This window comes from Myxine glutinosa, chromosome 1, assembly GCF_964187855.1.
Source record: "Myxine glutinosa chromosome 1, kmMyxGlut1.1, whole genome shotgun sequence".
NCBI lineage: Eukaryota > Metazoa > Chordata > Myxini > Myxiniformes > Myxinidae > Myxine > Myxine glutinosa.
This window is the reverse complement of record NC_136261.1, coordinates 171,488,135-171,513,783: the sequence shown is the minus strand read 5'-3', so window position 1 is coordinate 171,513,783 and position 25,649 is coordinate 171,488,135. Positions and strand designations below refer to the sequence as shown.

Genomic DNA, 25,649 nt, shown 5'->3' with positions numbered 1-25,649 from the left:
GTGATACCTGTGTTGTGTAAAGAAATAATAAGCTTAGGTCCCGTTCATTTTGCGGCCACCCTCCAAATCTCCTCGTTGGGCAGCATCCATCCCGTGCCCCGATTCGGCTAAACCACCTCGTTTGACAGCAGCGTTCGCTGCCTTTGGGTTTCGCTCTAAACCAGCCAAATGCCATGAGGTAGGCCTGGAAAGGGGGAGGAGTGCGAGGACGAGGTGCCGCTGCATCAAGCAGCACGTCAGAAGGCGGTGACGGTAAGGGCAACAACCAACCAGGGCTCGGTGGGCATGGCTTGAGAGGGTGCATCTAGCAAGTGCTGGAAGGTTTGCTGAAAAGGCTATATAAGCGCGCGCACAAAGCCCTTGAACAGGACTGGCACGATTCGCGCATGTATAAGGACTCATTCGAGAGAACTTGTTGGGAGAGCGCGCATGAAAGAGGACTGATGAGCGAGGGATACGCCCATTGTATGAGGGCGGTGCTAAAAGGACTTCTGTGGGAGAGGCGCTTTGCCATTGAACTGTATTGGGAGCGCATATAGCCCGGTTCATCTAATACGTACGCAGCCACGCCAGCGTAATCACCCAGCCAGCCTTACCTTTCGCCCCGTAATTGTCCGATCCACGCCAACGACCCGCGGGGAGCTTCTGCCGCCCTGACCATCTTCTCCGCGGTGCGAGTCGAGGACCGGAGCAGACTGCCTGGACGCCATCATCCCTGGACCATCACCCTGACCATCTACAATCCCTGTGTGAGTGTCTGAGAGTGAAACGGGCCCGTGTCCTGGGATAAGTTAAGACTGTAATAAGGCTGCACTGTGTGTTCTTCTTTTCCTTCCTGTACAAATTGTGAATAAGCCAATCTGTTCTTCCTGTCTTTCCTGATTCGACCGTATCAGTGTTTTCCTCCATTGGGTAAGCGTGGCACGATTCGGAACCGCTCAGATCAGGTGTAGTCCTTGTTAACGGCCCGGGTCACGGTTCGCTATCGCTCGGCGTTTCCACTTATAACCGTGATTCGGGCGGGGTTTATTTCTTTGCTTCCTGGGCGGCGTTGTTACTTAGGTAATAGGAATTCGGCCTACCACCCTATTCAACGCCATCCGGAAGGAACGTCATAGCTCCGGATCACGTCGGCTAGTAAAAGACAAGGGGACTAATCCCCCCTTGGTAAAGGGGAAAGGCCGACGCTGAGATCCGCAACAATATATATATATATATATATATATATATATATATATATATATATATATATATATATATATATATATATATATATATATATATATATATATATACAGTATATATATATATATACACACACACATATATTCTGGAGCGTATATATAACTTTTCACTGGATATGATTTGGTACACACAAAAAAAAAGTAAGATTATTTTTCATTTTTGGTTGAGCAAAAATCAGCACAACCTCCTGCCGAGTTAATAATAGTGTGTGTGTGTTTGTGTGTGTGTGTGTGTGTGTGTGTGTGTGTGTGTGTGTGTGTGTGTGTGTGTGTGTGTGTGTGTGTGTTTTTAGCTTTCCTCGGTGAATATAGGTTTAGTGTATGTCTTTATCTGTTGATGTTTCACTCCAATGCAGTAAAATGTTGAAATAACTCCACAGATGTATTTACCATGTGGCAATCATCGATGTGACACAGTCGTATGTGGCAGTGTAGATATAAAGTCGTAAGTTGTTTGTGTTGTTGATATAGAAACCGAAACAACTCAAAAGAAAACCTTCCCATCTGTCCATCTCCGTTTGATGAAATTTCTGTCTGAGGGTCACGTCTGCACCTGAAAAGATTTGGGATCATTAATTTGGGATGCTATACACACACCTATCTCTTTCAAAGACACTTCAATTCCTTCATAATTCTAAAATAAACAATTTGGTGTCTGTCTGTCTGACCATGCTACATTCGGTCGTTACTTATTCAATCTCAACCAAACTTTACTAAGGGGCACAAGATGGCAGTCAAAGGGGTTTCTGCCTTTTGCGATATTCATGTTAAGATAGCTAATTGTGGCGTTTTTCCAAGGCCACTTCTCATCACAAAAGTAAGAAATCCATCTTTAGCATTTTTTATGTTCTTGTGCTGTCCGCTTCGTTTCTTAAAATATTTTGCCTTCGTTGTCGACACAAAATCTTACCTCAAAAAAAGATCATGTTGTATCTTATCAGCAGGGTCAGTGGTTGGGGTTGCAAAGCAATGATCCATCAGAACATTCCACCTGAAGCAAAATGAGAGAAAGCAGAGACATTTGTTACCTCCGCCACCGAAGGTGAATGGAGGTTATGTTTTCACCCCTGTCTGTCTGTCTGTTTGTTTGTTTGTTTATTTGTGAACAAGATATCTCAAAAAGTTGTGGATGTATTTGGACGAAACTTGGTGTCACCGGTTGGGTGTGTGACAAGGACTAGTCGATTCGATTTTGGTGAAGATCTGAATATGGATTCGGATTTGAGAATTATTTAATTTTTAACTGATTCTTCACCATTGAGAGATCGGGATAAAACCAACATATAGCAGGATATCTCAAAAAGTTGCGGACGGATTTGGACGAAACTTGGTGGACAGGTTGGTTGTCTGACAAGGAAGAATCGTTTCGATTTTGGTGAAGATCTGCATCTGGATTCGGATATGAGAATTATTTAATTTTTGAGTGATTTTTCACCATTGAGAGATCGGGCGAAAAGCGATAAATAACATGATATTCAAAAAGGTTATGGACGAGTTATGACTAAAATTGGTGGACGAGTTGGTTAGGTGACAAGAACAAGCCGATTAGATTTTGGTTCAGGTCCGAATCCAGATCTATCAGTGGGATACAAAACGTAAACTGTTCAGCCTGGCGGAGGTGTGCTCTCTACTGAGTGCGGTTGTAGTTAACAAATATATTCACCATTGAGGAACACATTTGTGTTCATTATAATTGCAGCTTTACAGCAAATGTTCTCATTCACACTCTTAACTATAACGGTGGTCAGTCTGACAAAGACAGGCAGTTCAAGATAACAAAAGTCAAATTTCAAAGAGTGAGAATGTTTAGATCTGAACATGATATACAGGATGTGGACAAAAAAAAAATGGACACACCAACAGAATGTCACTTATAGGGTGTTGGACCATCATGTACATCCAGGATGCATGGATATGACGTGGCATGGAGTCAACAAGGGTCTGGAAATGTTATGCAGGAATGTCACACCATTCTTCCACAAGGAAGTCCTCCTATTGACGACGTTTGATGGAGGGGGAAACCGCGCTGTCTTCGGCGACTCTCCAGATCGCCCCACAAATGCTCGATGGGATTGAGGTCCGGCAATTGGCAGGGCCATGGAAGATGGGTAACTTTGTCCTCATGCTCCTCAAACCACCTGGTGACAACATGTGCCCTATGGACTGGAGCATTGTCATCCAGAAAGATACTCCTTCCAGCAGGATAGAAATGCTGCATCATGGCATTAGTGCGGGAGCCCAGAAACATTTGTTTCACATCTCGAGTACAAAAGGTTTGAGGCCTGGAATATATGCATCTATGATAGGAGACCCCAAAAAGGCAATTCTTAAGTTCTGCAATTCTGCACAGCAACCAGGGGGCGCCACCAAAGACCCCTAAATGTGACTCTTAATTCACAATTTGAGTACATCTTTCAAACTTGTCTTAAAATGTTCTCTATAGGAGTGGAAATCAGAATTCCCAATTCTTAAGTTTTCAATTTGTGTATTAGGTCGCTTAAGAACGACCTAATTAATGCTAATTAACGCTAATTAGCATTTTTAATTCACAATTTGAGTACATCCATGAAACATATGGCAATGTATTCCTTAGGTCATCCTAAATCAAGATCAGTCATTCTTAAGTATCCATTTCATGTATTAACCCACTTAAGAACGCAAAATGTACTCATTGACCCCGTCCCTGGCAAGGTGAGTGTTAATTCACAATTTGAGTACATCTTTCAAATTGGTCCCAAACTGTTCAGTAGATCATCGTGAATCAAGAACAGCAATTCTTATGTGTCCATTTCATGCATCAACCCACTTAAGAATGCAGTCAGTATTGTAACGGAATTTGGGTTGTCACTGGCTGCTATCCCCCCTCCACTCCCTGGCTGGCCCTCCCTTATATGCAAGGGAGGGGCTGGAGTGCTGACCTGAGGGCAGGCCCCAAGTAGACACCCACACCAGTGCTGAGCATGCACACACCTGTCTGGCTGGCCGGATCGAGGGTGTTCAGTTTTGGTTAAGGAAGGAGTTTTGGCCTCCCAGCCAATGGGGAGGCTTCTTCCCTAACTTGAGCCAATTACACCCTAAACAGGAAGTGCCTCTCTACAGAAATGACTGTCCTGCAGTGAATAACTGGGACCAATATACAACATTGTTTGGGGAATAATAACCAGTGACTTAAAGGGAAATATTAACACATTATCAATCCAGGTTTGTGACACTATCTTGAGGGACGAACTTTCTGGGACACCCTGTAGAGGGAGTTGTCGGTTTATCATAGGACCTAATCATGGGGAATCTCCTGCTCTTTCCCTCCATAGATTCTCTGAATCGGCTGCAGAATGTCTGATGTTGCCTGCAATGCCTAGATCACTGCTTAGGTAAGTCAACAAATAGGGTTAGGGTTTGGGGTTAGGTGGCAAAACCCCGGCAGAGGTTGTAGAAGGTGACGACTCCTTGGATGGACATAAATGTGGGGCATTGCTATGGTGAACATCACTGGCGGCTTTAACAGGTGGCGTTTGGGATGAGATGGCGGTAAAGTTCTTGTAACAAGAAACATGGTAACCCTAACCCTAACCCTAACCCAACCCTAACCCTAACCCTAACCCAACCCTAACCCTAACCCAACAAACAATACTATGCTGTAGGCCTAATAAGCATTCGGGGCCGATACAGAATTATGTAGCCCTAGGCCTAGGTGGCGCGCAGGAAATGTCCAGGCAGATGAGGGTATCCAAAGTTCTGTATGCATACCGATTTCAGGTTCGAACCACAGCTGAGTAGAAAATAATGACTTATTGCCTCAAAATTTGAAATAACTTCTTTTGGATTTCACTGACCAAAACTGACTGACTCGCCATGCTCACTGACCACCCGCTGTGATTTTATTTTTCAGACAATGATTTGAAACATGCAACCATGGAATCGGCCACCAATACTACGCCTACTGTCCAGCCTACTGTCCAGCCTACTGTCCAGCCTACTGTTTCATCATTGGAACGCAGATGTATTCTTCACATCCAACGCAGTGCAGACAAGAAAGCTCGTCCAGACGTTCTACCTTTCAAGGATACGCAATGGGAAGCAGTAGAAACAGCAGCAGCTAATAGACGGCAAAAGCAACATTTCCAGGACTCTGTCTATTGTGGTGTAGTTCAGAGATTGCCTACGTCTCCTGCTGAAATGGATGGTTACCATGTTTCTTGTTACAAGAACTTTACCGCCATCTCATCCCAAACGCCGCCTGTTAAAGCCGCCAGTGATGTTCACCGTAGCAATGCCCCACATTTACGTCCATCCAAGGAGTCGGCACCTTCTACATCATCTGCCGGGATTTTGCCACCTGTTTGTCTATTCTGTGAGAAAAAGATAAAACGACTCAAAGGTGGAAGCGTCGAACTGTTGGGAAGATGTGAAACCATTGAAGCCGGTGTATCGATCCAAAATGCAGCAAAGACATTAAATGACAGTAAGGTTATTCCAAAAGTAGTTGATACGGATTTAATTGCCAAGGAGGCCCACTACCATCATTCATGTAAAAGTGCGTATTTGTTGTCAGCCAATCGAGTTTCCCAAAAGGACACACGTGAAACAAAAACGCCTTCTGAGACCAGTGTGTTGGACATTTTTGCATACATTGAGCAATCTGTAATAATAGACAACAGACCTGAACTTCTTAATTCTGTATATGAACGTTATCTTGATATTTGTTCGGCATCCGCAGAAACGCCCAGGGGAAGCGCCTTCAGCCTCTCTAGGACATTGATGAGTCACTTCAAAGCGCGCATAAAGATACAGAGTTCACTTGGGAAAAGGCTTGGAAACATCTTATATAATGCAGAAACCGCAGATGATGCAATTCGTGTTGTATATGATTACACATCTACTGATGAGAGAACAATCGCCAAAGCAGCATTGCTTTTGCGCAACCAGTTGCTCAAGGTTGAAAAGGTCGACCTTCCTGAATGTCCGACATTGGAGGATTTAAGAAACGGGGACTCGTCACCCCCAAAACTTGTAGTAGATTTTTTCAATATTTTGTACGGAGGGCTAAAACCAGAGCGATATACAGAGTCAGTAAAGCGCCGCGCAAATTCGTCTAGTCAGGATGCCTTGTTCATTGTACAACGGGGTCGCGCAAAACCTGCAAAACATGTAGCTCTTGGTATGAGTGTTAAGTCGGTCACTGGCAGTAAAAAAATGGTTCAAGTCCTGAACAGGTTTGGTCACTGTTTAAGCTACAACACATTGGAAGAAGTTGAAACTGCCACAGCTGAATCCATTCAAGAACAGAAGCTTGCTTGTCCAAAAGGAACAGTCGTAGGTAAACCAGTCGGATTAGCCTTCGACAATTTCGATGAGATGACTCAAACCATGTCTGGAGCCAATTCGCTGCACGATACCATGGGTATTCTGTACCAAAATGTGCCAGCACCTGATGAAGAACGTGAAGCATCTGCTGTCATGGCAGTTTCAACCTCAACTAGTGCTCGGCAAGTAAAGACAGGCAAAAGGAAGAGAACCCTTGAGAGTACAGATACTGCACTCCAGCCATATAGGAAGATACCAAAGATGACGAAGTTCAGTTACAAAAACACTGCAGTCTACAGCCTTCCAGATGTTAGCAACAAGGCTCGCCACCTGGACCTCGTGTGGATGATGAGCCATGCCATTGGCAATGATGTATTGCCTATTATGTGGGTTGGGTTTAATGCAAGCATTTGCAGTGACCACCTTCCAAAACAAGAGGTTCTATATATGCCAAACTTACGCCAGCCTATCACCAGCCTAGAGGTCGTGCAGGAGACTCTCCTCATCACGCAGAGGTGTGCTAATGAGACGGGACAGAAATACGGAATAGTCAGTTATGATCTGGGCGCAGCCAAGCCGGCACTTCAAATACAAGTGACTGAGAAACCGAAATTTGATAACATTTTCATAATGTTAGGCCCATTCCACATCGAAATGGCTTTCTTCAAGGCTATTGGGAAACTCCTGTCCAACTCTGGAGGACCAGAAATGCTGACTGAATCTGAGGTACTTGCAACCGGATCCTTAAACGGATTTTTGACGGGGAAACATTTCAACAGGTGCAAGAGATTGCACCCCATACTAGCCCTTGCTCTTGAGATGCTACACTTCTCATCCTTCTTAGACTCTTACCCACACAGAGAAGAAACAGAAGCATTGATAAGCAGCATTCAACTGACCACGTGGGAGCAGCTTCAGTCTGCTCTAGACTCGGACGTCTTCAAAGCATGCACAGCCGCGTATGAAGCATATACCCAAGTGACAAGATCTGGAGGCCATGGTGCAACCGCCCAGTTTTGGAGAATGTATATAGATTACATTCATAAATACCACGAGCTCGAACGGGCGATTCTAACGAATGATATCGATCTCTATACATACTCACTGACCGGACTCATTGGACTGTTCTTTGCTACAAACCATGTAAATTACAGTCGGTGGCTGACAAAGTTCCAACTCGATTTGATGAACATGGAAGACAGCCATCCTGGCCTACGTCAAATACTGGAAGCAGGCGTCTTTACTGTACGACGAACAGAACATCCATTCAGTAGATGCCCGGTCGACTTGACTCTAGAACAGACGATTAACGCGGATGCAGCTTCGAGAAGAACTGGATTCACTTCTTCAACGAATAATTATGCGGCACGACTTCGCTGGATGCTTACGAAATCCACTAGAGCTTCATTCGTTAGTCTACTCCACGAAATGGCTGGGCTGATAGTCAAAGAAGACACAACTGCTGAACTGAGACCTGCACGAATAAAACGTGACGATAGAGATGTGAAAACCATGGTGAAACAAATCCAGGATAGTTGCAATCCGTTTGGGAACGAAACAGATGCAGATACCATGTTGTACAACATCCATACAGGAAGGGCAACTAGTGAAACAGTCCGCGAAAGTTTACTGAATGTGCCAGCAAGTGGAAGGACATTACACCAGGCATTCATCACAGCATGCGAGGCCGATGACAGTAGGTTTGAATAACCCATAAAGAAAGCTCCTCTCAAAACATTCGTAGACGAATGTGCCAGAAATAGACGAACACCGGATAAGAAAGTGGCAGTTCTGAAGTGTACTCGTGATTTGATGGGCCGCCTAATAATCCTTGCATCAAAGCGTGATGTTGACCTGCAGCATATATTCCAATATCCCCTTACACCAGTACCACTCACGATGTGCAATCCTGATGAGAGCATGGTCAAGACAGATAAAAGTAAGTTGCTTAACTTACTGGAGAGCAAGGAGATCAAAGGAGACGGACCTCAACAGATCAATGCATACGTAGTAGATGGACAATATCTTCTGCACACCCTACCTCCAAACTTACCACCCACATATGGAGGTCTAGCGAGGAGCATACTCTACCAAGTATTGTCATTGTCCAAAGTCCGGGTACACGTAGCCTTTGATGATTACCCTCAACCGTCACTGAAGGATGCAGAAAGAGCCAGACGGGGGACAACAGCCGAGGACAGCAGATCCTACATTATTACTGGTCCAGCACAAAGAAGGCCCAACGATATCAGCAAAGCGCTAACGTCCAGGTCATTCAAACGGGAACTTCCTGATTTTCTTGCAAGAGAATGGCAGGATCAAGCATACGCTCATATACTTGGGACCTGTGATGTCTTCCTAGATGTTCCGTCAGGCCAGTGCTTCCATTTCCACGTAAGCGAAGGAGAGGTCAAGCGAGATACCGTAGACATGCTCAGTAACAACCATGAAGAAGCGGATACCAAGATCTGCATGCATGCAAAGGCAGCAGACACCTCGAATGGAAATGTAGTAATACGCGCCTCAGACACGGACATAGCTGTTATTCTGCTCTATCATTGTGAGAAATTCAGCAGCCACATCTGGATGGATGTCGGTACTACATCCAAGCGTAATCGGAGGCTCATTGACCTAACAGCGATATCCAAGTCACTGGGACCACAACTGTGCAGTTCCCTCCCTGCCTTCCATGCCTTTACCGGCTCGGATTACACCGCAGCATTTGTAAGAAAGGGCAAGGTTCAGCCCTTTAATAAGCTGGAAAAGATGCCCGATGTACAGCAAGCTTTCAAAGCTTTGTCAACAGATGGACTGCCAAGCGAGAAATGCAAGGACACACTCTTGAAATTCACTGCTATAATGTATGGAGCCAAAGAGAAGTCGAAGGAAACGTTAAACGCCTACAGGTTCAAGACCTTCGAAAGAATTTACAAGCCCAAGTTAAGAGGAAAGAACCCACTTGAAAAGCTGAAGGGAGCTGATGCCAGTAGTATTCCTCCATGCGAAAGAGAGGTTGCTGCCCACATAAAGCGTGTATCGCTTGTTTCAAGAATGTGGGCCAATGCTGACCAGCCAATCATCCAGCAACACCCATCAGAGGATGACGGATGGGAACTAGTGGGAGATCAATATAAACCCATCTGGTTTGAGGGAGACCAACTTCCGGAGTCGCTCGTTCCAGATGATGAAGAATTAGCTGATGCTGACGATGATGAGGTCCTAGCGCAGTCATCTTCTGATGAAGAGGACGTTGAAGGAGATGGTGATGATGGTGATGTGTAGGCTTACAATCGACCAAACCTGTTCATACGATTATATTCAGTACGGTACATATCCAAAGCATCCTGACAGGGAATTTGTAATGTTTTTGAAATTTTAAGCAAAATAATGTTAGGAATGTTGGATAAAACAACATATATACAATCATGTTGATGTTTGAGATAAATTCAATAATTTTTCGTTGATATAGTTAGTTGAGTTTTTACATACATTAAAATTTGTTTTTAGTTCAGGGTAATTAGCTTAAACATGTTAAATAGTTTATAAGCGATAGTCAGAGATAAAACAGCAATATCGCTAATAGAGTAAAAGTTAGACATTAGGTATTAATTTTTATAAAATTAACATTAAAAATTATTTTTTGTTCCGAGATTTGAGATTTAATTGTTGATGGGCGGTAGAACCAGGACGCCAATTTACTACATGACTTACTATGATCTGATTTTGAAGCATAATTCATGCATACTAAGTACATTTTTGTGTAGTTTATAAAAAAATAAAACATTGTGTTTGTATACAATCTATGTTTCTCCTTTTTGTCAGTGTGCATTCTTAAGTGGGTTAATACATGAAATGGATACTTAAGAATGACTGATCTTGATTTAGGATGACCTAAGGAATACATTGCCATATGTTTCATGGATGTACTCAAATTGTGAATTAAAAATGCTAATTAGCGTTAATTAGCATTAATTAGGTCGTTCTTAAGCGACCTAATACACAAATTGAAAACTTAAGAATTGGGAATTCTGATTTCCACTCCTATAGAGAACATTTTAAGACAAGTTTGAAAGATGTACTCAAATTGTGAATTAAGAGTCACATTTAGGGGTCTTTGGTGGCGCCCCCTGGTTGCTGTGCAGAATTGCAGAACTTAAGAATTGCCTTTTTGGGGTCTCCTATCATAGATGCATATATTCCAGGCCTCAAACCTTTTGTACTCGAGATGTGAAACAAATGTTTCTGGGCTCCCGCACTACATGTACGAGTAGATAATCGCTCAGGATAGTCAGGTAACGTGCTGCATCAACGATGCCTTCTAATAGAATGAGTGGACCCAGTCCATGCCAGGAAAATGTGCCCCACACCATTATGGAACCACCAGAACATTGTACTATTGGAACCAGGCACTACGAGCCGGGGCTGTAGAGCTTCCTGGGCTGTCACCACACATGCACATCTACATTCATCAAGAACATGGTGAAGGATGACATCACTGGAGCACATCACATTCTTCTACTGCTCAGCAGTTCATTGCCTATGCTCCTTGCACGACTGGACTCCCAAACGGACATTGCCAGATGCTATAAGCGGTTTGGGCATAACAACCTGGCTATGCTATCCCACCCTGTGAAGTTTCCTCCTGACAATTTTCAATGACACAAGATGATCATGACCCATGTTGGACTCCGCACACAGTTTGGCTGCCATTGCTGTCCTGTTTCACCTCGGAGTCTGGACTAATGCCCGTGCATCACACTTGTCGAGTATGCGCTTCGACCCACTGTTGCCCTTGGATAATGATGTCTTTCCTTCTTTTTATCGGCCTGATATCACCTTCAAAACAGTTCTTCGTGATGTGTTAGCAATTTCTGCAGTCTTTGTCACTGAAGCACCTGCCAAATGCGCACCAACAATATACCCCGTTCAAGTCACTGAGGTCTCCTCTTGCATCCATACTGGCTCATAATACCAGACTCGAGCCACAGCCCGCTCATGTGTGCACGATGAGAGAACTGCCAGGAAGAGATCAGCACATTTCACGTACCGGTCACATACGTGTGGCAGCTGCAAAATTTACATGTATATTGTACGGCCTGTGTACAGTGGTGTTTCCAATTTTTGTTCACTATCTGTAATTTTCAGGTCACAGCATTACATTAAAAAATACACCATTATCTTAATATAATTCACCAAATGTCCGTCCGTCTGTCTGTCCGTCTGTTCATCCGTTCGAAGGTACCGCAAAAACGGTTGAACCGATCGCAATGATATTTTGAGTGGGTAATCCTGGGATCTCCTTGAGTAAAATAGGCTATATTGTTTTTTCAATTTCACCTTTGGCCTCCAGCATTTTCAGGTTTGGACTCCCGCATAACGTTATTTTCCCGGGTGCCGCACAAACGGCTGCACCGATCGCTGCACAGCTGCACCGATCGGCTGCACCGATCGGACTCGGTGACCTCGGACAAAGACCTTTTATAAGGACATAGGTTGAATCCCTGCTTGAGAGAATGCCAACCACCTCCCCACCATCACGGTCGTCTCTCCAACTCACAATCCCACGAGATATGTGGAAAGGACGACCCAAAACCAATTATCTTCTTTTTGATTCGTATATAAACATCATTAAAAGTAAATAATGACCTCGGCCAAAGTTCAAACGACATGAGTTTAATCTCTACATGAGAGAATGCCAACCCTCTCCCCGCCATCACAGCCGTCTCTCCAACTCACAACCCCACGAGATATGCGGAAAGGATGACCCAAAACCAATTATCTTCTTTTTGATTCGAATATAAACATCATTAAAAGTAAACAATGACCTCGGCCAAAGTTCAAACGATGTGAGTTTAATCTCTACATGAGAGAATTCCACATAGCTATTTGGGCGGTGTATAAGCCAACAGATCGCTGTCTCCATCGATCTTGCCAAGGCCGTAACACCTGTCGGCTCAAAATCCTTTTAACTGTTGACTTTGTAGTTTTTACAATGAAGGAAACATTAACAATGTTGTTAAAAGATTATTTTGTGATTGGAGTTATGTTGTTTGGAATGAAAAAAGAGATATCGAGTTCAAGTAAATGACGACATGCCGTGATGGTTTCTACTTTCTGAATGTGAACTTCGCGGATCGCCATATGCAGATTCGCCACGGACCCACGATCGATGTTTCTATATGTGAACGTACCCGTTTATTTGCGAACGGGTACGTTTTTCATGGAAGTCCTTCACGAACTTGCTGTCCATGTCTGACATGCGACTGAGGGTGCTACAGAAATGTTGAATTTATTGGTTTCATGCTTTAGCATTTGCCGTATCTGCATTGTCTGTTTGCTTTTGGCCTCCCACCCGTGTGTAGCATGGGTGGGTACCTCACTAGTTTATTTGAATGGAACTTTCCTTATTTTTTTCAACATTGATATGAACCAGGGGTAGGTTCCTCATTGTTGAGTGTTATTCGTGCAATAAATTGAGTGAATAATTTTATGTAGCTTTCGACATTATAATATGAGTTTGTCTGTCATGTGCCTGACTCCATCTATCTGTATTTATCTCTGTATTTTAATTCCTTGAAAGGATTCACATAGGACATGATGAAAATAATCCAAAACTAGAGCTTCCAGGGAAGCAGAACTCAACTGAACTGACTGGACAACTTCACACACCAAGTTTGATCAAAATCCATAAATATTTGTGGACGTTAAAGTCTTAACGTCGTTTCGGAGCTGAAAACAATATGGCGGCCTATGGCGGCCATTTTGTGACGGATCGGGTTGGAATGCAATAGCAACCTACCTTGTGTGGTAAGGGTTAAACATTCTAAGTTTGATCAAAATCTGTTAATATTTGTGGACGCTAGAGTGTTAACGTCGTTTTCATGACCAAAAACAAAATGGTCGCCTAAGTCCGCCATTTTTCAACGGATCGGGCTGAAATGTAATACCAACCTGGTCCTTAGAGTATGGATGCTGCATGTCAAGTTTGATCAGAATTGGTTGATATTTGTGGAAACTGGAGTGTTAACGTCGAAAAGTTAACGGACGACAGACGACGGACGAAATTGAACCTATGAATATAGAATTTAAAATCTAGTGCCAGAATGTCACATCACAATGACCATGATGGAGAGATCCTTTTGGATGACAGGATGACCTTTTCACTCCATGACAATAAAGCATGGAATCTGCAGACAGGATTCTCATGGGATGAACATGAATCAGGAGACTATAAGATGCAGACTTTGCTAAATTGTTTTGAGCACCACGGTTGCCATAAAGATTTGCACAAGTACCAGGGATGCCAGGTTGCAGAGATCAAAATATATGAAGGTCTTTATCAGAGCAAATGATGCGTTTTATCCAAGATAAGTTGGCAATTGTATTCTAACAGTCATGGGAAACAAAGTAGATGTGACTTTTGAGGGATTAGTCCTTATGTCAGAGCAAAAGTCACTTTCCATTACTTCCCAACAGTGGTTGGCATAGCTTTGTCAACTCTCAGTTGATTAAACCGAATTATGGATAAAATCAACAGGACATTGATTGAAGTACACCAACCATTGTAGGAAGCAGGCTGGAGCTTCAGCTTCAACCGTTAACCCTCTTTTGTTCTGTTGAAGAGGTAATGCTCAAAACGTCCCCTTCTCCTTGCTTCTCAAAGTGGTTAGCATACTTTCATCAACATTCTATCAATTTCATTTAACTAGGGCATGCCCGTACTATATATATATCTAAAATTATATCCCCCCCCTCTATTTACATGAAATGGTTTGGTCCAAAGCGAACGGCTTGCGAGTGGTGACAATCCCCCCCCCTCTATTTACATGAAATGGTTTGGTCCAAAGCGAACGGCTTCCGGAGTTTGGTAAAGAAATCGCCATCGCGTGCACAAACGCGCAGGAAAGCGAATGAATCGCAAATTCGTTTTTATTAGTTTTAAAACATCGTTTAACGCCAACATAGTTTGCAAACGTGAAATAAATGAATACGCTCTCAAATGTGCCATCCGAGGCAGAGTGTGTCCGCCACGTTCGGCACACGCGATAGTTCGCTGCTCTCTGATTGGTTGAATCGTTTTTTGGACATAGCTCGGTAAGTAATTGTCCGATTAATATGAAACCTTGAAAAGGCACATTTTAGGGTCCCCAGCAATATACCTGGCAAGTTAAAAGTATATCGGACCCGTGGTTGTCGAGAAACAGCGGTCACAGACAAACGTACAAACGTACAGAGATTACTGGAATTATAGATAGACTAGGGCATGCCCGTACTATATATATATCTAAAATTATATCCCCCCCCTCTATTTACATGAAATGGTTTGGTCCAAAGCGAACGGCTTGCGAGTGGTGACAATCCCCCCCCTCTATTTACATGCAATGGTTTGGTCCAAAGCGAACGGCTTCCGGAGTTTGGTAAAGAAATCGCCATAGCATGCACAAACGCGCAGGAAAGCGAATGAATCGCAAATTCGTTTTTATTAGTTGTAAAACATAGTTTAACGCCAACATAGTTTGCAAACGTGAAATAAATGAATACGCTCTCAAATGTGCCATCCGAGGCAGAGTGTGCCCGCCACGTTCGGCACACGCGATCGTTCGCTGCTCTCTGATTGGTTGAATCGTTTTTTGGACATAGCTCGGTAAGTAATTGTCCGATTAATATGAAACCTTGAAAAGGCACATCCTCGGGTCCCCAGCAATATACCTGGCAAGTTAAAAGTATATCGGACCGGTAGTTGTCGAGAAACAGCGGTCACAGACAAACAAACAAACGTACAGACAGACAGACAGAGATTACTGGAATTATAGATAGATGTTCTACCTGTCTGCTGATGCCTATCGACATTAGCCTTCACCAGCAAGACTAGTTCTTCATTAGTCCATCCCCTGCATAGCAGGAAACGGGGTTTTGCAATCACTTCTGTGTGTGTGTGTGTGTGTGTGTGTGTGTGTGTGTGTGTGTGTGTGTGTGTGTGTGTGTGTGTGTGTGTGTGTGTGTGTGTGTTGTTGTTGTTGTTGCGTGTGTCTGTCTGTCTGTCTGGGCCGTAACTTTTTTTAACCATTTGAGTTATGTCATCAAGTTTTCACCAAAGCTTTATCTATCTATAATTCCAGTAATCTCTGTCTGTCTGTCTGTACGTTTGTTTGTTTGTCTGTGACCGCTGTTTCTCGACAACTACCGGTCCGATATACTTTTAACTTGCCAGGTATATTGCTGGGGACCCGAGGATGTGCCTTTTCAAGGTTTCATATTAATCGGACAATTACTTACCGAGCTATGTCCAAAAAACGATTCAACCAATCAGAGAGCAGCGAACGATCGCGTGTGCCGAACGTGGCGGGCACACTCTGCCTCGGATGGCACATTTGAGAGCGTATTCATTTATTTCACGTTTGCAAACTATGTTGGCGTTAAACTATGTTTTACAACTAATAAAAACGAATTTGCGATTCATTCGCTTTCCTGCGCGTTTGTGCATGCTATGGCGATTTCTTTACCAAACTCCGGAAGCCGTTCGCTTTGGACCAAACCATTGCATGTAAATAGAGGGGGGGGATTGTCACCACTCGCAAGCCGTTCGCTTTGGACCAAACCATTTCATGTAAATAGAGGGGGGGGGATATAATTTTAGATACTAGGGCATGCCCGTACTATATATAAGCTAGGACGTGCCCGTACGTGGGTGCCCGTTCCTTGCCAAAAAAAAAAAAAAAAAAAAACATGAATGGTTTGGTCCATTCGCAACGACCACAGAACCCCCCCCCCCTCTATTTACATGCAATGGTTTGGTCCAAAGCGAACGGTTTGGTCCATTCGATGTGATTCGATGATTCGATGTGAATGGTTTGGTCCATTCGCAACGACCACAGAACCCCCTCCCTCTATTTACATGAATGGTTTGGTCCATTCGCAAAGCCAAAGCGAACGACCACAGAACCCCCCCCTCTATTTACATGAATGGTTTGGTCCATTCGCAAAGCCAAAGCGAACGACCACAGAACCCCCCCCCCCCCCCCCTCTATTTACATGAATGGTTTGGTCCATTCGCAACGGCAAAGCGAACGGCGAACGGCTAAATCGCCATAGCTCGGTAAGTACTTGTCCGATTAATTTCAAACCTTGAAAAGGCACATCCTCGGGTCCCCAGCAATATACCTGGCAAGTTTCAAGTATATCGGACCGGTAGTTGTCGAGAAACAGCGGTCACAGACAAACAGACAAACGTACAAACGTACAAACGTACAAACGTACAGACAGAGATTACTGGAATTATAGATAGATATATATAGTACGGGCATGCCCTAGTCTATCTATAATTCCAGTAATCTCTGTACGTTTGTACGTTTGTCTGTGACCGCTGTTTCTCGACAACCACGGGTCCGATATACTTTTAACTTGCCAGGTATATTGCTGGGGACCCGAGGATGTGCCTTTTCAAGGTTTCATATTAATCGGACAATTACTTACCGAGCTATGTCCAAAAAACGATTCAACCAATCAGAGAGCAGCGAACTATCGCGTGTGCCGAACGTGGCGGACACACTCTGCCTCGGATGGCACATTTGAGAGCGTATTCATTTATTTCACGTTTGCAAACTATGTTGGCGTTAAACGATGTTTTAAAACTAATAAAAACGAATTTGCGATTCATTCGCTTTCCTGCGCGTTTGTGCACGCGATGGCGATTTCTTTACCAAACTCCGGAAGCCGTTCGCTTTGGACCAAACCATTTCATGTAAATAGAGGGGGGGGATTGTCACCACTCGCAAGCCGTTCGCTTTGGACCAAACCATTTCATGTAAATAGAGGGGGGGGGATATAATTTTAGATATATATATAGTACGGGCATGCCCTAGTTATGATAATACGGAGAAGGTAAATTAATAATTTTGTCAAAAGGTCAAAGGTCAATGTCACATAAAATCATCAATTTTAATTAAATTGGCCTGAAATTTCAATTTACCATTTGAGTTTTGTCATCAAAATTTCCACAAAGCGTTATTATGATAATATGGAGAAGACAAATTAATAATTTTGTAAAAAGGTCAAAAGGTTAAAGGTCAGCGTCACTTAAAATCATCAATTTTCATCCACTTGACCTGAGATTTAAATTTACCATTTGAGTTTTGTCATTAAATTTTCAACAAAGCATTATTATGAGAATATGGAGAAGACAAATTAATAATTTGGTCAAAAGGTCAAAGGTCAGCATCACATAAAAACGTGAATTTGCATCCGATTGACCTGAAATTTGAAGAATCTGCATATTGGGTCACTGAATTGGTTCAGCAATCAAAAGCTAGAAGCAGATTGTTGTTTTTATCAAAAGGTCAAAGGTCAAGGTTCCATAAAATATCAAGCCAGTGACCCAATATGGCCTGTCCATTTGACCTGAAAACTAGAAACAGATTGTTGTTTTTATCAAAAGGTCAAAGGTCAAGGTTCCATAAAATATCAATGCCAGTGACCCAATATGGCCCATCCATTTGACCTGAAAGCTAGAAGCCGATTGTTTTTTTTAGATCAAAAGGTCAAAGGTCAAGGTTGCATAAAATTGCCAATTTTCATCCAATTGACTTGAATTTTTTAACAATTTGCATATTGGGTCACAGAATTGGTTCACCAATGAAAAACTAGAAGCTCATAAAAAAAATTTATATCTAAAGCTGAAAGGTCAAGGCTGCATAAAATCATCAATTTTTTTTTAACTGTTTGTCAGTTTGAGCATACGGAAGAAAAAGATGTCTGAATAGAAAAAGAGGCAGATGGGCTTTGATTTTTCAGATGGTTTCTATAGTTCCTTCTTTCAATCATCATGTTCAGAATTTGTCTTAATACTCAATTTTGATAATGTTGAGTTGGATCTTGGGGACGGCGTGAAGCTGGAAGGTGTGAAATCATTTTGCGACCTCGGAGACATGTTGAATGGAGAAGGTGGATCAGACTCGGCGACGGTTGCTAGAGTGAGATGCGCATCGAAGAAGTTTCGGGAACTGAGTGGCGTGCTGACGAGGAGGGGAGTGTCGTTGAAGCTGAAAGGAAAGGTGTATGTTGCATGTGTGAGAAGTGTTATGATTTTTGGGAGCGAGACATGGGTAATGAACGTAGAGCAGCAACGAAGGCTGGAAAGGGTGGAAATGCGAATGGTTCGGTGGATGTGCGGAGTATCGTTGAGAGAGAGGAAGCCAAATGATGAATTGTGAAAGATGATGGGAATAGAGCCTGTGATTGATGCTGTGAAGAGAAACAGGTTGAGATGGTTTGGTCATGTGTTGAGGAAGGATGAAAGTGACTGGTTGAGAAGAATGATGGAAATGAATGTGGAAGGAAGTAGAGGACGGGGAAGACCGAGAAAGACTTGGCTAAAGGTGGTGGAAAAAGAAATGCGGGCAAGGGGGTTAACAAGGCGAGATGCAGAAAATAGGGCAAAATGGAGAAGATTGTCATGGGGACCGCAAGGCTAACCCCCGCTCTAGCAGGGAAAATGGCCTTGAAATGCCTGTTGTTGTTGTTGTTGTTGTACTCAATTTTGATAATCTCATGTGGGTTTTTTCATATGCAGATTTGAAGTGCAAATGTGATAATGATGATAACTTGTAATTCTGAGTTTTTGAAGTTTCGTGTTTGTGTACGCTTCAATGAAGTCAAAGGTAAATAAATAAATAAAAACACGCAATCACTTGCATGAACACATTTCTACACATTGACAGACCTCCTGTCAAGATCCGTTGCCTTTAATGCAGCAAAGATCCGAGTCTTCAGTGGAAGTCCTTTTTGTGGAATAATTAGGAGGTAATTGTAGGCAGAGTCCTATGTAATTACAAAACATATAACTGATTATTATCAAAGTAACAAACAAGAAAAAAGTTGAAACACCAACAATCATCTATTACTGCTTATAATTAATTTGCTTACTCACAATTGCAGCATTTTCCATCCCAGCATTCACATACTAATGGTAATAATAATTGCTCATTCATATATTCCTCCTTCTTACATTATACAGTTGAAGATGCAAAGTACTTTGAAATGATCCATTCCCTTGATGGTATGATATCACAGCTGATGCCCTGGGGAAATGGAGTGGGAGGGGTGGGAGAACAAGAAAAAAACAGAATAAGTTTGAGAGGAACAAGCCACAAACTATTTTAACACAGCAGTACAAATGAAGGGAATACATTTAAGGCATAAACGACATATAAATTCCATATGTGTTAACTATGGTAAACAAAAATAGAAAATGACTGAAATAAAATTTAAATACTAGATGGTATTCATGGAATACTTACCCTGCGCAGTCAACTTGGTGCGAGCCGACTCTTCTGTTTTTGAAGGTTTTTTTTTACTTTGATCCAATATGACTGCCAGACCACGTGAGCGATGACATCATAAGTTTATATTCTCTCATATAATTGTTGCATAGATCACACTCAAGAAATTTCAAACTGATCAGCCCGTACAGTTATTTACAATGAGCCACGTTTAAATTTTTTCCATGGAGCAGTTTCGGAGATATAGAGGTGCAAAGTTTTTCCAAGATGGCGTCCGTACCACGTGACCTATGACTTCATAATTATGAATTTAAAATTCTACAGGTGGAGGTCCTCCTTTGGTACAATTTCATGTCAATTGGACCAACGGTTGCCAAGAAAATTAATTTTAAAAATGGAGATATGTACGCCACACGTACCCAGACGATCTCCTAACCCTGCTTTTTGTTTCGCAAGCGCAGGGTAATAAGGAATTGAAATAAATAACTAACATACAGAGGAATCTTTCTGAGAAAGGTATATATTTTTAAAGGGAATGTTTTAAGGAATTTGTTATAAGTAAGAGCACTTTTGGTGCACAGTCCCATGTATTGACAGGATTATAACAAGACAGGAATATTTAACAAAGTAGAGCCTCACCGGTATATTTGACTCAGACAACAAACCTTCGAGGAAACTTTTTTTAAATTCAGCATATTGCAAAAAAAAAAAAAATGTAATGTAAATTTTATGATCACATTTTCTTGCTGCACAAAGTTGCATGCACGTCATGTAATTTTTAGCGGGGACGGATATCTGTGTAACGAAGAATCGTCACTATTGTAGCTGTTCTGTATCCATGTGAGAGTAAGGCTGCTATTAATATTATTACCATATAAAGCAGGGTAAACACACTTTCCCCACCTCCCTTTTTATGATTATAACCCCACCCTTAGAAATAATTTATCATCGATCCCCACTGATCTGTTTTGTCCTAGAACCCCCAGTGCAGAGCCCGTGAAAATGTTTGTTCCCTGTGGAGGTTGTGCTATACAAGGCGATTCAGATAACTTCACCCTGCTTTATAAAAGGAATCAAATGGGGTGATGGTTATCTCGTCGCAACACAAGCCTTTTGTTGTTTCTAACATACTGTTGATAATGGAATGGTGCGGAAGTGTAAAACGATAGACAAAGTGTTTTTTTATTATTATTATTATTTATTAACTGGCTTATGAAGCTGCATAACGATTTTTAAAAGAAACACATCGACAGATTACAAAGGAATATGATTCAAGAGATTAATAGGGGAGAAATGGTGGGGGCAAGGAGTAATTTTAATCACTTCTGAATGTTTAATCTGCTTCAACACAGCAGGAGTCGTCGTCATAAAACCGATTTATATAAATTTTAAATGTTTATTTCGATAGTAATGCGTTTATTTTTGGATGCCGCCAACATTCCTCTATATTTTCTAGAAGCACAGGAGCATAACCACCCTTTTCCCAATGGAAATTGGTTTTAACTATCGCGGCATTTTCCAGGAATGTAACCCCCACAATATTTAAGGCTCTACTGTACTCTATTTGATGTCAACTGTTATGATAAATTCCATGACCTTGCTTCAAATTGTAATCAAGCTAACTTCGGAAAAAAGCGCATTATCACATTTTTGGGTTTGTACTCATAGTGATGTCACTTAGTTAAGCATATTTGATCCACACCAGATCACACACACCATATTTGATCAAGCCAACTTTATGACAACCACTCCCCAAAAAAAATCGCCCCTTGCTTGCCTCCTCCACATCCTCCAGATTTCAAATGCTAGCGCCATAACTGCACAAAACGGTTTTTTTGCATGATCTAGGATGCTAGGGGGTTCTCTGTACACACGATCCTGGCAGCTGCTCATCAGGGTGTTAAGAAACATCTAATCCTAATATTGATTCAGAAATAACTGATTAACCCCTAGCATAGAGGTACACACACTCATCTCTGAGCTGTCTAGCTCAGGTTTGAACATTGTCCCAGCTATAAACTGTCATTGATTCGATTTTGGTGAACATTGGATCCAATACTTTTTAAAGTGATTCGTCACCATTGAAAGATGGGGCCAAATACGATATAAAGCATGATGTTTCAAAACGTTGTGGCCGGATTATGACAAAACTTGGTGGATGCGTTGGGTAGTTGAAAAGAACAAGCCGATTCGATTTTGGTTTAGGTCTGGATCCAGATCTGGCGTATCAGTGGGATGCAAAATGTAAGTTGTTCAGCCTGGCGGACATAGGTGCTCTACTGAGTTCAGTTCTAGTTATATATTGAATTACAATTCACATATGTAAATCAAATGTTGTTGCAGTATATGAAAGACACAGAACTGCATATTGCAAATAAATAAGTGTGTGAGCCTCTACCCATAGTATCAATCAGCCAACAAAAAGGCTCCTAAAGACTTATTTTTTGCAATGCCAGCCCACCCTTTGGGAACCCTAGTGGCAACTAAAGTCAGCTAAATTATGTGTAGAGTGTCTTTATGATGCAAATTATGTACTTTATTTGCTTCACTGATTTCATTGCTTTTTTTTACACTGTAAATTGTGCAGAAGATAGAAGATAGCTGAGTGCGTAGAGACAGCTGTAGTGATACAACAAATCTGGAATGTAGCTTATGGTGTCCCCAACTGCAGAGGTCGTAATTGAACCCGAAATGTTCCCAAATTCTTCCACACCAGTCTTTCCAATCCTCGACACAATCTGAAGGTAAAAAGGAGAAAAAGTAATGTTGGAGAAGCAAAGGGATATACATATATATTACGTTTGCATATATGGGTGTATTTTGGTCTCCAACCAATCCCTTCCCCATGTGCACCATGTTGCCTATGGACCATGCCAAACCTCCTTCCCCTGATGTCCCAACCTTTACAAAGCAAACAATTAAACCTTATCTTCACGATTTAATAAACATTGCTAGACCAGAGTGTGATTAAATAAAGGTTTTTAAAATGACACTAGCCCCCTAAAATACAAACATGAGGAGCATGGCAGCATGGGGCTCATGGACTGTAGGTTTGCGATCTACAAATTTGAAAGTAGGCCTACACTTCATATTGTAGGCATTCTCTAAAAAGTTTCACGAAACAGGGTATCCTGCCCATTTTTCCTTGCTTGAAAACATCGCCTTTGTATGGCTAATTCCTTACTCTCACGATAATTAGTACACCTCTTATTATCGAGTCAACAATGAACCAAACATCGCTTCAATCCAGCAACTTTGTAGTCACGACAAAGGGATTGCAGTGTTACAATTATATTTACTACATTATTATTATTATTGATGTTATTATTATTATTATTATGAAGACGATGTTACTGTATTAATAAACTGAGGCTAATTCCTTACTCCTGCGATAATTAGTACACCGCCTCTCATTACATCAACAATGGATTAACCATACACCGCTTCATCCAGTAACTTTGCAGTCATGACAAAGGGATTGCAGTGTTACTATTATATTTACTATATTATTATTATTATTAACATTATTATTATTATTATTATTACAAAAACGATGCTACTTTATTAAGAAACCTGGGCTAATTTGTCCGAAGTGGCCTGAAGGTGAGGCATGAAGGCATGAAGCCTATGGCCTATATGCACTGTGTCGTTGGAAGACCCGTAACGCCGATGCTTTTGATATTTGATGGTCATTTTAACAATCCATTTATTTGTGTTTCACACTGAATGAAAAACATAAAGGTAGGGCATGGCGATTGGGATATGTGATGGGTTCGATGATATGTTTGGCCTGAACGGCATATAAATCAAAATGGCCGTGTGTGGAGTCATGCTTCTTACATGCCGTAATGACATCACAGACATAATGACATCACATCACCCCTGTCATGTGACCAGATTCTCAGCTCTGATTGGTGTATGTTTGTGAGAGATATACATACATATATACAAACATACATACATACGGACAGTCAAACACTATTCTGGATGGCTATGCCATTTTTTTAAAAACGTACCTCTAAAGAGCTTCCACATTCTTCAAGTTCTCTGAATCCAATATGGAAGAGGAGACTCGGAGAATTGTCACTGCTACCATTGAGCACACTCCCTTGACATGCAGGCCGGTCTTGTTGTCCATTGAGAGACAACATAGACGGAGACACACCAACATGAAATATGGGACATAGTGGAATAACCACAGAGATGGATTCTAGGTCACAAGTGATTGGCAAAGATTCATCTGTTGGGTAATGGTTGGAAAGAAAAAAATGTTTTGAGTGTGTTAGCAGAAAGGTTGTAGAGAGGAAAAGATGAAAGAATAGTCCGTGGGCGAGAGTACTTGTACCAACCAGTACCATCTTCAGGGTCTTTTTGAGCCTCGGGACCTTCAAGGGTATTTTGGGTCTTTGAGGTGTTTTGGGTCTTCGGGGTATTTGGGGTCTTCAGGGTCTTTTGGGTCTTCAGGGGTATTTTGGGTCTTCAGGGGTCTTGGTGGTGTTAAGAGTCTTGGGGGAATTAAAGGTCGTCAAAGGTCTGAGGAGTCTCGGTTGTCTCAACGTAATTAAGAGCGTTAATTAAGAGTGGTGTTAATAATTTTATTTGAAGAAGAAGACGACGTTTAGGTCTCATCCATAACCATATATGTTTGCTCTATTATATATATGCTGGAGACCAAAGCTGAAATTGGAAAAACAATATAGCCTATTTTACTCCAGGGGGTCCCAGGATTACCCACCCAAAATTTCGTTGCGATCAGTTCAGCCGTTTTTGCGGTACCTGGGAACAGACAGACAGACAGACAGACATTTGGTGAATTATAGTAAGATTTACTCTGATTTTATGGAAAAAAATGGATTTGAAATTATTATTTTCAAATCAAATGGAAACATTGGTTTTCGGATTCTGGAGAATCCATTTTTTTTCAAACTTTTCAAACTTTTCAAACTCAAACTTTTCAAAAATGTAAAAGGTTACAAATTTACACAAAATCGGAACGAACCTTAAAACTGGACATATGGAACCTGACTAATAGCTTGATTACATGAATTTAAGGTTCACACATTTTGGCCGCCATTTTGGATCGCATTCTCTGACCTCAACAAACAACAGTGCTGTTCATCTAATTTGCCAAATAAACCTCCTAGATATTGGTCAAAATTGAGATTTGTATTTTTATTGCAAGCTTTTCTCTGAAGTTTACTTCTTTTTGGCCACCATTTTGGGTTAGATCATGTAATAAGAGAAAACAGTGCAGGAGATGTTCGATTAATTCAACCTCCCCCCAAAACATGCCAATTAATTTCAAATGTATCAGTGTTAAAATTGTGCCCTGGAGTTTGGTCATCGGCTTTTTCTTTGAGTTTTACTGTTTTGGGTACTATCTCAGATTGATCCACATTTTGACACAAAGACGCCATTCTTATCTGTCCAGCATAATATTTTGTCACCTCCAAACATAACGTGATCAAACAAACATTATTATCATTTTCTCCTCAAGATGGTATCAAAAAGTAAAATATGAAATAGAAAGAGAAAACAATTTTTTTTTTTTTTTACCTGCTCCATGCTTCTTCCATTTGTCAGAACAGTAATTGTGCCAGTGTGCATTAGAATAACCCAAGGAGAACAGCAGAAAGATGGACGAGGATGTAAACAATGGGAAGAAATTGCTGCCCTTGGTATAAATTGCTCCTCTTCCTATAGCAATAAGGCAGTCACATTCACATTTAGATGCAGTAATACAATAGATGTTGACAAAACGCAGTGTCTAAACATACTTTGTCCACTGCAACATTGTCAAACTGCGGCAGGATTGTTCACTCAG

The 25,649-nt window shown here is 41.8% G+C and overlaps 1 protein-coding gene across 1 annotated transcript; it reads right to left on the bottom strand.

Annotated features, from left to right (window-relative positions):
- Nucleotides 1-1,586: 1,586 nt before the first annotated feature.
- On the bottom strand, nt 1,587-23,976 carry LOC137431648 (zona pellucida-like domain-containing protein 1). Its single transcript, XM_068123253.2, has 6 exons — nt 23,842-23,976; nt 22,397-22,563; nt 19,552-19,624; nt 19,267-19,364; nt 2,155-2,235; nt 1,587-1,797 (listed from the first exon to the last, which is right to left on the bottom strand). The coding sequence occupies exons 1-6, from the start codon at nt 23,974-23,976 to the stop codon at nt 1,587-1,589; spliced, it is 765 nt and encodes a 254-aa protein (XP_067979354.1).
- Nucleotides 23,977-25,649: the final 1,673 nt, after the last annotated feature.